General features: G+C 37.4%; 1 protein-coding gene across 1 annotated transcript in view; it reads left to right on the top strand.

Annotated features, from left to right (window-relative positions):
• Positions 1-13,257, top strand: part of ANO3 (anoctamin 3) — a 147,478-nt gene that overhangs the window by 73,971 nt on the left and 60,250 nt on the right. The window contains exons 5-7 of the mRNA XM_049820662.1: positions 6,236-6,388; positions 8,173-8,273; positions 12,718-12,762. Of these exons, the coding sequence (XP_049676619.1) occupies positions 6,236-6,388; positions 8,173-8,273; positions 12,718-12,762 (299 nt within the window). The remainder of the gene's footprint in view (positions 1-6,235; positions 6,389-8,172; positions 8,274-12,717; positions 12,763-13,257) is intronic.

Raw genomic sequence — 13,257 nt, 5'->3', positions numbered from 1 at the left:
CCTCAGCTGGACAGGGGAGAGAAAATATAACGAAAGGCTCGTGGGTCGAGATACGGACAGGGAGAGATCACTCACCGATTACCGTCACGGCCAAAACACTCGACTTGGGTAAAATTAGTTTAATTTATTACAAAGCAAATCACCGTGGCATAATGAGAAATAAAAATGAGATCTTAAAACACCTCTCCCCCCACGCCTCCCTTCTTCCTGGGCTCAGCTTCACTCCAGACTTCTCTACCTCCTCCCCTGAGCAGCACAGGGTTGGGGTCAATTCATTATGTGTTGTCACTGCCGCTCCTTCCTCCTCAGGGGCAGGACTCCTCACACTTTTCCCCTGCTCTAGTGTGGGGTCCCTCTCACAGGAGACAGTCCTCCACGAACTGTTCCAGCATGGGTCCTTCCTACGGGCTGCAGTCCTTCAGGCACAGCCTGCTCCAGCGTGGGTCCCCCACAGGGTCACAAGTCCTGCCAGAAAACCTGCTCCAGCCTGGGCTCCTCTCCCCACGGGGCCGCAGGTCCTGCCAGGAGCCTACTCCAGCGCGGGCTTCCCACGGGGTCACAGCCTCCTTCGGGCATCCCCCTGCTCCAGCGTGGCGTCCTCTGTTCCCGGGCTGCAGGTGGAGATCTGCTCCCCCGTGGACCTCCCTGGGCTGCAGGGGGACAGCCTGCCTCACCGTGGTCTTCCCCAGGGGCTGCCGGGGAATCTCTGCTCCGGTGCCTGGAGCATCTCCTCCCCCTCCTTCTGCACTGACCTGGGGGTCTGCAGGGCTGTTTCTCTCAGATGTTCTCGCTCCTCTCTCCAGCTGAAGATGCTGTTGTGCAGTTTTCCCCCTCCCCTTCTTAACTCTGTTCTCCCAGAGGCACTACCACCGTCGCTGATGGGCTCGGCCTTGGCCAGCGGCGGGTCCGTCTTGGAGCCGGCTGGCATTGGCTCTGTCCGACATGGGGGAAGCTTCCAGCAGGTTCTCACAGAAGCCACCCCTGTAGCCCCCCCCGCTACCAAAACCTTGCCACGCGAACCCAATGCAGGTATATATGGAAATGCAAGTTCATGTAGCAGATAAAGCTGCCATATGGAGTAGATGAGCTTGGGAAAGGGACGGAGAGGAAGAATTTGGAGCACCATCCCCATGCAAATCAGAGGACCGAGAACTGTAAGCCGGGAAAAGTGAGAATATCCACAGCCCAGCTAGGCGTTCTCTCTGTGCTTAGATACTCCATGGTCGTGCCTGTGTCTGAGAACAATGCATTCTATAAGTCACACATCCAAGAGGAAATAAATAATCATTTACAAATTATAAAAAATGTGTACAGCTATAGAGATTTAAGCACTTGCTGTTATGTTAGCCTTGTTGAGAGTTGTCAGTGGTTGAGTGAAGGTGAAAGGAATGGTTACAACAGATACATTGTATCTGTATTTAGTTCTAGTTAACCTCTGAATTTACCTATGTAGTGCAAATTATACACTAACTTAAACATTTTACTGGTATGAGATGGAAAAAGAAGAAGGTATGCAGATATATTATATTACAGTGCATACTATGTCATTTACTCTGACATAAATCTAAAATGTGCTTACTATTTTCGGAATGGTTCCAACTCTTCTAGAATATTTGTGTCTATGTATGGCATGAAGAATTGGAAAAAGTTTAATCTACAGAGCAGAACAGTAGACTGAAATCAGAGGAGTTGCAGTAGTTATATTCTGTGAATTGTGCTATTTAAATTAACTGGGGAGGGTAAGAGCCTCTAAAATAGCTGTTCCCACTTTGTAAAGAGGGTATTGCTTATTAATTAGGATCTGAAAAATAGGTTATTGAAAAATCCCTCCGTGTTGGCTAAATCCAATGAAATTCTTGTGCCACATTTGAATGGAAATGTACTCTCTTTATTTTATAACTTTGCCAAGTATTTGTATTATACTTTTCTTTCACTTTTTTTTGCTTGAGCAAAAGCTTTTCTGGGTTAAACTGATCAACTTGTTTTGTCTTGTGTAAACTGTAACCTTCAGTTGAATGATAATGTCAGTATTTTGAATTTTACACTGTTTCAGACTTTGAAGCAGTATGTCACGTTATTTGTTGTAATAATTACAAGCTATGAATCAATGAAAAAAATGTTGACAAATAATAAAGAAAACCAAAGAACTGCAACAGATCCGTAGTGGCAAAGCCTCAGGTAATATTTTACTCTGATGCAAACCAGTGTGTTCCAATTCTGCATTATAAGCCAGTTTACTGTTGAGTGACAAAGCACTTCACAGCCTCGGTACACAAATAGATAAAATTTAAAGTTCTTGTATTTAAAGGCTTGCAAAGAACAAGGTGAGGTTAAAAAACTGAGTTTGCAAGCTGAACTGTACAGCAATACTCTAAAAGGAATTTTTCAAATCAAACTTAAAGAAGTTGTCATATGTGTGTAAATGTAGGAAAGCAGATTAGGTGGATACTGTTTCAGAAAATCGGGAAAACTAAGAGGGTAGAAAGGATGAAGAGGATTGGAGAGAAAAACAAACATTGATCAGTCCTTTTTATACACATTTTTCAGGTGAAACAGGAAATCTTAAAAAAGAATAGAGGAGAGTAAGGGCTTTGCACAAAATATTTCTTCTGATGCTTTTCTCCTCTACTGTGTCGAGAAAAAGGTGAAAGAATGAATCAGAGATTTATTGGTCCAAAACAGCAGATAAATAATAAATATGCTTTGCCTGAATGCCCATTGTACTAACAGACTGATTCACTGTGCTGGGTATAGATAATAGCCAATATGCCTTGACTCACACATTTAATTGAAATTATTGCTCCCTGTTCTCTGTACACATTATGGTCCTCCTTCAGATCAACCGGAAAAAACACCTAAATCACCAGATAAATTCTTCTACTGTTACAGGTATTCCTGCTAATATAGGTGGACAATATTGCTTGAGAATTGCACTAAAGTGAAACTAGCCATGCCAGTAGCATTAAAGTGAATCAGTCTCAAAATCAATCCAATATAGGTCGGGTTCACTGCACGATTGTGGTTCAGGTGGCTTGACTATTGCACATCTCTGCCTGTGGTGGTAGTACTCTGAAGGTGGTCTGAGATGAACAGATGGAAAATTTCTTTCTATTATCAGCGCAACTCATTACTTATTGAACATGGCCCCCAAAGAATTCTTTGTGGTGCAGATGAATCTGAGGGCATATTTGCTTACTGTTAATTTGAGAGAGAAGACGTGTTTTTCCAAGACTGAAGAAAATCCCATGTTTTAGCAATGAGGAGAGAAAGGCTAGAAATAATAATCCAAAGAAAGGTAGAAGTATTACAAAAAGGTAGATCTAATTTGTAGAATGTCTGTATAGAAATTGCATCAGCAGAAATTGTATAAGAGAAGTTCCAGATCTCCATTTTGGGGGAATTATGGCCATTTTTGTATCTGATTTTGCCTGCTTCACATACCAAAAAAGTGGCTCTAGTCTGCTTTTGTGAAACGCTTGTGCTGGATTTCTTCATTGTTGAAGAGCGGATTCATTGCTTGTGTCTTGAACCTGAAAAAAGTTTGGGTATTCAAAAACTTGCATATTCAAACTTGCACTTTCAAACCTTTAAGTCTACTACCTCACCTTCAAACCTCTGCATCTTGTATCTTTAGATCATTACATCTACGACATTTAACAAAAGAATAAAAATTAATGGTTTTATTACTATCCCCATTCAGAATTCTTAGAAGGGGTGACAGACTCTATATTCAGTGCACTAATAATCTTGGTTAATGATCTTGACTACCTTAATTTGGACTTCAGATACTATTTATCTGAATACCTTGAGATAAGTAGAAATAGAAGAATGTATAAAAAATAAATTATTAGAGTATAGGTTATGCTATTCTTCAACAAAGGTTTGCTACGCTTTTTTCTTTATTTTTTTCTGTTATATTTAACATAATTTCATATGGGAATAAAAAAGGAAAATCTGAAGTTAAAAGCCAAGCAAAAGGAAAGGATATTTCCTATTCTTAGCAAACTTCCAAAGTAGTTTAGGACTGGAAAATTATTCTTCCTATGTCTGTCTATTTCTCCTAATTATTTTCTAGTTTACGTATTGTTTCTCTTGGTTACATTAGACATCTTGTCTTCTCTGCCTTTGTTCTTTTCTCTAGATTTAGTAGTTTGGGTTTGTTTGCATATTTTTAGGTTTTAGAATTTTTTTGCACATAGGTGATCTGTATAATTGACTCTAGATATATTCTTAAATTCAGGCTAATAATATTCTGTAATGTATTAGTTACTTTAGTTCATGTTACGTTTTCTGTGATTTGGCCTGTTTCTTGACCCATCTTAAATTAGCATTTCCCCTCAGCTAGGCCAAGGGCAGGTGTTCAGAGGTTTCTGAATTCGACATTATCTGTTATTTTGTGACGGAGGAAAGGCACCAGTGGCCTGGGTGTATATGAGGAGGCAAGTGTGGCAGTGATCAACCAGCACTCATACACCAAAAGCCCCAGTACCTGATCTTTGCGCTGTGCCCAGCGGCCCTGAGTGAGTTACACATCTCGCAGCAAGTTGCACATGAAGCAAATAGAAAATTCTGAAAATTGCAAATGTCAATTCAAAGAAGAAAGAAAAGGATACCACCTTTTTTGCTTAGAAATGAAGACTTTTACCCAGGTACTAGAAGACTCAGGTTAGTTTTGGCTTAGCCTGGAGGGATTTGAATTCATCTCTCCCGTGTTCTAAAGACTGAAGTTGCTTCCACATCTGGATGGTTGCATCTGAGGCAGCGTATGAAAATGACAGCATAACTCTAGGCAAGTGGGACACGGTTGAGATTTCTAACACCCATTCTGTATTTACAGACTTGTTCCTAAAACACATAAGCAGCTGTGTACCTTGGAGCAGGTAATGGAATGTTTTTACAGTTAGTTTTGAAAAGTGTCATGTGGAAAAGACAGACAATTGATGCCATCACCAACTGCTGAGGGGTAAAATAAGCTTAATTGTGCTCTAAATTGAAACTTAATGTACTTAAGTAGTGTACCCAGATGTGTGATGGTGCACTCCTTTGTAACACTAGGTGGTCTGAGAATGACTGTTCCTTGGTTTCTGCTTTGGGAGTTAAAAAAGCAGAGAAAGAGGAAGAATCCTGTTAGAAAACTTTAGGTTTTGCAGACTGAGGAGTTCTCAGAAATACTAAATATGTAGGAAGTTGGCAGTGAGATATGTGGGAGTAAGAAAAACCTTTCACGTAGAAACAAGCGAGCTGGTATCCAGTATTTATATTGCTGATATCATGCACTAACACTTGGTTCTATTTATCAATAGTGTAACTGTTGGATATAACTCTAAGTATTATAAATTTCATATCAAATAAACCCAATAGGATGAATTTCTAAGACTAGCATCCTATTAACTAAAAGATGCAGCATTCATAGACTTCTGGTCCCATACATATAATGCATCTTACTTCAAACTAACATACTTGTTCTGGACAGTTTGTGTTAAAATGTGTGCTGCATTCTCCAGAAGATTATGGTAGTTTCTCAGTTTACCTTTTCAGATTTCGAAGTCTTCATAGTCTGACACCAGTTGATACAGTCAGTGTCTATTCTGAATCATGCAAAAACACAGAATGCAAAAATAGCTTGCAGCAGCGTGTAAAGCTGAGTTTTCCATATCAAGGTCAGAGAATCCCTTGTGTTTGCAAGCATGGTGGGCAGGAACTAGACAAGACTTAAACATTGCTGACATGGCATTGAAAAAGCACTTCAGCTAGAATATCCAGGAAAACATTCCAATCAATAGCGTATCTTTTTTAATTTTTTAGATTTATTTCTTTCTTGGAGAAGATACAGATATGTTTGTTCTATAAAATTTGCCCAGGTACGAAGCTGGGAAACTTGGTTTAATTTACTTGCCTTTAATTTTTTTTAATTCCTGCTGGAAAGTAGGGATTAACAGAAGTTCATATCAATACATACCACACAGTAATCTTAAGGTTTTGCACAGCTGAAAGAAATAGCTAGAATATGGGTTTTGTGCAGCTATTTTATTTTCTTTTGTTTTGTTCTAATTAATTTGAAATCCTGAGCAACTGAGGCAAATGAACTGCCTGTTCCTGTGACTTTACATATTCATCCTGCAGATACGTGGACATTTCAATGCTCTAGGAAATGCTGTGTTACATGCAGTTAGTGATGGGGCTCTTCATCTCTATGGATGCCATATTTAGTGTATTTTTATTTTATCTTTTCTAGACTGATGCCATGGCATCATCAGGACTCTTCTTCAAAGATGGCAAAAAGCGCATTGATTACATCTTGGTCTACAAAAAGTCAAGTCCACAGGTAGAAAAAAGAAGCACTTTTGAGAAGAATTTGAGAGCAGAAGGGTTGATGTTAGAACGAGAGGTAAGACTTTTAGCTTATGTGACGTAAAACCCCCTTTATAATACTATCATACTTTACTGAATTTATAAAAGATTCCTGACATTCTTACAAGCCCTTCCAGTCAGGCTGTTCCCACCATTTGTTTAATACTATTAAATTAATAATAACAATTGTTTCACAATGTGTGTTTAACTCGGTTTGGGGATGCATGCTTGTACACACACACACACACACGTAGCCTCCACATAGGTGTAGTGCAGTACAGATGGAAAACTTCCAGCTCCTTATGCTTGCAGACCAGAAGAAGCTTTAGTAACTCTTGTGGTTGCTTTAATATGTAACCTCTATGCTTTTTGGCAGAATGCAAGAATGCATGGTACTAAATGTCTCTCTGTTTTTCAAAGGTTAAAATTGTCAGTGTCAAGTTAATCTATCCCTAGTAACGACAGTATTAATATAAAAATTTAGGAAAACAGAGCCAGGAAAACAGCCTTGGATTTTTGCATTTTTGTGAATTACTTCTAAAACAGGCATGTATTTAGTCTATCCTGAAGTAAACTCCTCTACTTTATGTGTCTTTCATCTTGAGTTACACTCTTCAACTTAGTAGAAGCACCTTACATGTTCTGTGATTAAAGAATGAGCTTTTAACTGTTTTGAAGTCCTTGAAAGTTCTAGCTGACAATGTTGCATGTTGAATATTCATAAATAAATAACTAACCTGAACAGTGGATTAAAATTGGGGTTTAAGGCTTTTAAAAATTGTTACAGTCCAGTAGGAAAAATATCTAGGTTTGTTCTGATTTCAATAAATATCCCATCTCAGCTGGTGTCAATTCAGAAGTACTGGCACTTCAGGAAAAAAAAAAAATGTTTTTATAAGTTCATAGATCTAGATATCAAGTGTTTTAAGTTGTCTTCCAGTAGTATTTTTTTATTCACATCTTTTGAGAAAAATAAAATCCTAGAAGTAGTATTATTGAACTGTGATATGACTTTATGGAACTGGCAGGTAGAATTATGAACTTTTTAAATTTTATTAGCTTTCAACTGAATTTTCTTGTACCTTTACTTTCCAAACCTTTCATTACTCAAGTTTTTGAGAGGCTTTAATCAGACTCAACTCTATCAAAATATTTACTTATAAAAACTCAAGCAAATACATCTGGGAGAAAGGTGTGAAACTGAAGTGTTCATAAGAAAAGATAAATATAGGAACCTGTAATGCTGAAACCGCTGTTTTATTCACAAATAAATTAATGATGAAAAACATTTGTGTAGAGTATTCCTTGTAATTTTACAAAAAAATCTCAATTCACGCAGAGATCACATTTATTTAAGCATTCCCTGGAATTAACATTTTGGCAGTGGGACCTGCAGCCTTCTCTCAGCTGTTTTTTATGTCTCTAGCAGCTGAGCACTCTTCTCCTTAAATTGGAGACACACAGAATGGTCTTCAAACTGCTCATCTAAGATGACTTTGAGGGGATTTAAAATTAATTCATTTATTCCATGTCAAAAAAAGGCCACATAAAGCCTTTCTTTACTTCTGCTGCGTTTATGAGCAAAGATCTGTCCTATGGATTCCTTTTGACAGTTATTAGTTTACTCATATTACAGGGTTTGGGAGAAAAAAAAATTATTCATTTTCCTTTGTCTAGCTGAGTGTACTTACAGCGGTTTCAGATTTGCATGGCTACTTCAGGCCTAAAAGCAGAATTTGACGCTGAAGAATGATTTTAGAAAGGTGAATGCCATAGAGTTTGAATTATTAATATGTATTTGTTTGTTACCACTCTTTACAGCCAGCTGTTACAAACAGTGATATCATGTTTGTTAAAATTCACTGTCCATGGGAGACATTGTGCAAATATGCAGAAAGAATGAACATCAGGATGCCTTTCAGGTATTGTGGAAACTATTTTAAGAAACTTGTAATTTAGTGCTTAATATTAAAAGTTCATTACTTACCTTAAGGCTAAAATGCAGTCTTTGCTGCATTGTGGCTAGGCATGCTTATATTTAATTTAGTGAGGTGACAGAGAGAGAGGAGAGGAGAAAAAAATAATAGGCGTTGTTCTTTTCACATTTACCTGCGGTACTTATTTTCAAACTTACCTTCCAAGTCAAACGGAGCATATGCCTTTAGAAAATACTGTTAACACTTCACACATTGTTTTGGATGTCCTTGGCAGAGTTTCAGATATTCTCCATCTGAGCTCAAGTATTCTCCATGATTTAGGGTATTTCTGTAGTCTTACCCAAAGGCAAGTGAATGACAGAAATAGCTGGTGTCTTCTGTGTCTCCAATATAACACATATCGTCATACTTTGAATAAAATGAGATACCTTTATTTCTTGGTCCTCCAGCTTTCCTTTGGCAGAATAATGAACTGAACTGAGTTCCTTGTGTATATGCTAAACAAATTCTGTGATTTTTTTTTTGCACTAAATATGTTACTTATTTGTAGGACAACTTAATATCCTGCAATAATACAGCAGTTTTTAAAGGAGAAAATGTCCCTTTTCAAATCAATTAATAATGTCCTTCCAGAGAGAGAAGAACATGTAGTGTGCTATAAACCTCATCAGGAGTTAAAGTGGTAACTAGATGCCAAAACTGTGTGACTCACGGAAAATACCCTTACAGCACTCCTTTCTCACTTGAATTGCCAAGTACTCTATCCTTCATGTCCCTGCTGATTTCAGCTATCGCAGTGTGGCTCTCTCTCTCCTAAGCCAGAAACAGCCATCATGAAGCATCCTTTGCTCAAAACTTGCTTCAAATACCCAGTTCTATACTGCGTTTCCCCATCTTTCCATTAAGCCTTCGAAGTCCTTTCCATAAAAAAAATATTTTCTGTAAGCATCATCTTCCATATGTTTGAGAATGTTATTATAGTGCCATTTGATCTTCTCTAGTTTGAATAATACTTGTCAACATTTTAGATATAGAATTGTTTGCATATGTGTGTACACACACAAACCACCTAAGTTCCAATTAAAAAATAGTTCTTTCTTGCTTTTGATACTTGAAGTCACAAAATTAAGTTAGGATTTAGCAATGGTTTGAATTCTTCATCATTTTAGTAACTTCACAGATCAGTAGCGCTCTTCAAGAAAAAAAAAAGCTTACTTTTACAATGCTACTTTATTTGGAAGGCATTCAAAGTAATTTTTGTTTATTATTAACTGACATGTAAATATATTTTTTTTTCCAAATTGTCTGATTCATATTTCTTTGTTTCTGGGCTGCTGTTGCTTAACTTCTTTTTATCCCACTTAGTTCAGCCCACCAAAAGTAGATAAACTGCTAAATTTTCCTGCTTCACCTTGTTGGCAGTTTTGCTGTAGAACGAAATACATTTATTTCGTAAGAAAAAAGCCCACTGTCCACCTCTACCTCCATAATAGAACTGTGAGAAATAGTAAATTGATCACCATTTCTTTTCTCTTTAAAAAGATTTTAATAGGAATGTAAATGAAATTGCAACCGAAAACTTGTGTGAATATTCCAAACAGGCTATTTCTTTAGTTTCTGTACTTTTTAATAAATAAAATTCAACACAATTTTCTTGTGAACACAAAGTGGACATAGCAGAATAAAACCAAAGTCTGTCTTGTTTTGCCAGCAGCCTGTCTAAAGTGTCCAACACAGAAGCAGAGCAAATCTAGAGCAGTGTTTTGTGATGCCTTCTCTCTTTCCGGAAGGCTGTGGTTCAGAGACTTTCTGAGGCAGAGTTCATGTCTTCATCTTTCTATATATGCCTTCTCTCTTTCCGGAAGGCTGTGGTTCAGAGACTTTCTGAGGCAGAGTTCATGTCTTCATCTTCCTATATATTAGCCCCTGATGGCTTTCCATGGATGCAAAAATAGCCATCTACACTAGTGTAACGACATCCTGTGATGACACATTTTATAATTTGATTACGTGTTCTGTCAAATGCACTTTTGCTTGGTTTAAGTCTTAAGCTTGCTTTTTTAAATCAAACCTTTCTTAACTGGATGGCATATATTGTTTTCCTGAGCTAACCATTTTCTCTATTCAGTTGACAGAGGAAGCTCAAATCATACAATTCTCCCACAATTACAAGAACTAGAGTAGTTGCCTCTCAAGAAGTTTTAGGTAGTCCTGTGAGGAGCAGGGCATTGGACTCAATGATCCTTATGTGTCCCTTCCAACCTGAGATTTTCTGTGATTCTAAGAACAGATTATTTCTCTTCACCTTTATCTGATTTATCAGTGGTTTCTGACTGTCCATTTTAATACATAATCGGAGAAAAGAGCTAACCTTCCTTGCAGTACTTTAACGGAGTACCCCCTTGTTCTCTTGCACAGCGTTGCAAAATTTTGGCTTTTGGTTATGGTCACTAAAATATACCATATGAATAATACATGAAGAATTAAACTCTTGGCTTTCTACGTTCATTTTGCTCAATCCAGGAATCTAAACAAAATCAGCAGAATTATTACACAGGTTAAGAAGTATTCCTCTCTGTTGCTGAAAAGTAAAAATGCTTTTTTCTGGCCCAAGGGACCACCCAGTATCCCAGAACTGTGTTAGTATGGCATTATATCTACATGTGTTGGCAGATATATAGTATACGTCATATATGTAATATAGATGGAATCTCAGTGTTTCAATTACAAAAGGAAATTTTCCTCACATTTCAAAAGACCAGTCTGTGGTAATCACTGTTGTCCTGTATATGGTTTCAAACAGGATTTATGTTAGCACCAAGGTTAGATCATGACTGAATTATGCTTTTTTTTTAACAATTTATAGATATTTTTGTTAAGTATATGGTCTGTCAGTAGAAATAAAACTATTAAATATTTCTGGAACTCAGACAAAAGTTTAATTTTATCTGTGTCTACAAGTACCTCTTGTGACACATAATTATTATTGTGTGTAATGAATAAATCAGTTATATCTGTAGCTTAGCTGGACTCCATCTGTGCAAAACAGCTAAGGGCAATTGAAGGGAATGAAGGAAGGGTTTTGTTACAAAATGTAATGTCTGAAAATCCTTTAATAATTTTTCATTGCTCCATTTACAATTCTGCTAGTAGTACCAAGTATCAGGCTGCCAACAGCCTGCAGATAGTAGATACATAGTTTTTCAATGGCCACGTATTTTCCAGGCAACGTTTCCTTCTCGCTCCTTTTAATGTATTCATTTCATTGTTACTTTAATTTAAGTAATGTACTTTAATCAATCTCAAAAACTGCCCAGATGGGCAGTTGCAGATACCGTTAACTCTGTGTGGTTCTAGGCTAAGAAATGATGGAGAAGTATCCAGAGTGAAAGTACCATTTTTTTGTGTGTTAGAATGGGGGGAGGAAGGAGGGATAAAATATCAGCTGAAAATAATGTTCAGCTTTTATAATATTGTATCCAAATAAGCTTGGTTTTATTCCTCCTAAAATATAAACCTCACAGAAGTAGAAAGGATTTAGGCAAATTTGAAGTAGAAGATGAACTAAGCGAGAAGCAAAGCCCCTGGTGCTGAACTTCACTGTCCCCAGATGAGTGCCATGGTAAAGATAGAGATACCCCGAGGAATCTGCAAGATCGAGGCCTTCTTGCGGTTGAAATGTGGCATGAACTGATAGGAGGAGGCCAGAAAAAAACCCTGAAACCCTCAAACTAGATGCGCAAAATATTACATTGCAGCAAATATGTCTCTCTATGGTTTCAAAATAACTGTTCTCAGAAGACTTTACTAGGAATTTCTGGTCTTGTTTCTCTTGAGTGTCTATGAGCAGTGAAGGGTGGAGAGAAAAGAACTGTTAACCTAAAAGTTGTTTGTTGCAGTTAGTACTCAGATTTTTAGGGCCATGTATTGTTCTTCAGTTGGATGCAAAATGTCAAGAGAAGGTGATGATATACCACTTCAGAGAATGAAGATAGTATCTACTGGCATTAAGTGCTTACGGTATTTAATGCATAAAGCATTTAACAGCATGGAAGCCCTGGTAATTCTTCTAAAATGAGTTCTATGAAATAAAAGCTAAGAAAGATCACATGAAATGAATACTAGCATGGCATCATTGAACCCTGTCTGATGGGTGTCTTATGAATGAATTATTAATTAGCTATTATTATTATTAGCTACAAAAATAAAACTTAATTTTGACTCAGGAACAAATTTCAAACTTGAAAATATGTGAAATTACAGCATTTTAATGGCTTACTCTATTTCAGTTGAGTTTTTAAAGTGTTTTTCACCTTTCTGCCTATGAAAATGCATGTTTTAAAGTGTCCAATGTTCTTTTATAATATATGTGTCCTTTTCAACTGTCTCTTACTTGATTATTCTCAGCTGATTTTTGCTGTTCTTTCAGGAAAAAATGTTATTACACTGACTGGAGGAGCAAAACCATGGGCAGGTTGGTGGGTGATGTGTAGCTTCTAATTTTGTCAGATAGTCACCCTGCTAAAGAAAATCCATTCGCAGTTGTAAATTTATCCAGGAAACTTGGAAAATTAGATTATTTTCCCAAAAACTCAAAATATGGTAGCTCAAAGTGTTAAAATATTCATCTGTAACAAGATGCAGTACTTTAAAGCTTTGCCAGTTCTCATTTTAGAAATGCAAAAATGTTTATGCCAGGAAGAAAAAAGGTCTTATCCTGGCAGCAAAATTTTAATACCGGAGCTATCTCTACAGTTATGTCTGCTGTTACCAAGGAGTATTTCTTTAGCCTGAAAGATACTTTTGAGCATATGTCTCGGATTCTGGTAGTCAGCTATTTCCTTAGACATGGCAACATAACTTCTCTCGTGTGTGTCCTGGTGATCGGGACTAAATCAATGCCACACCGCGAAGGCTGGTTTAAATTTTTATTTGATAGCTGACAGAATAACTTGTACGCTGCAGTGAA

Source organism: Accipiter gentilis, chromosome 17, assembly GCF_929443795.1.
Source record: "Accipiter gentilis chromosome 17, bAccGen1.1, whole genome shotgun sequence".
In the NCBI taxonomy this organism is placed as follows: Eukaryota; Metazoa; Chordata; class Aves; order Accipitriformes; family Accipitridae; genus Astur; species Astur gentilis.
This window is presented reverse-complemented; position numbering and strand designations above follow the sequence as displayed.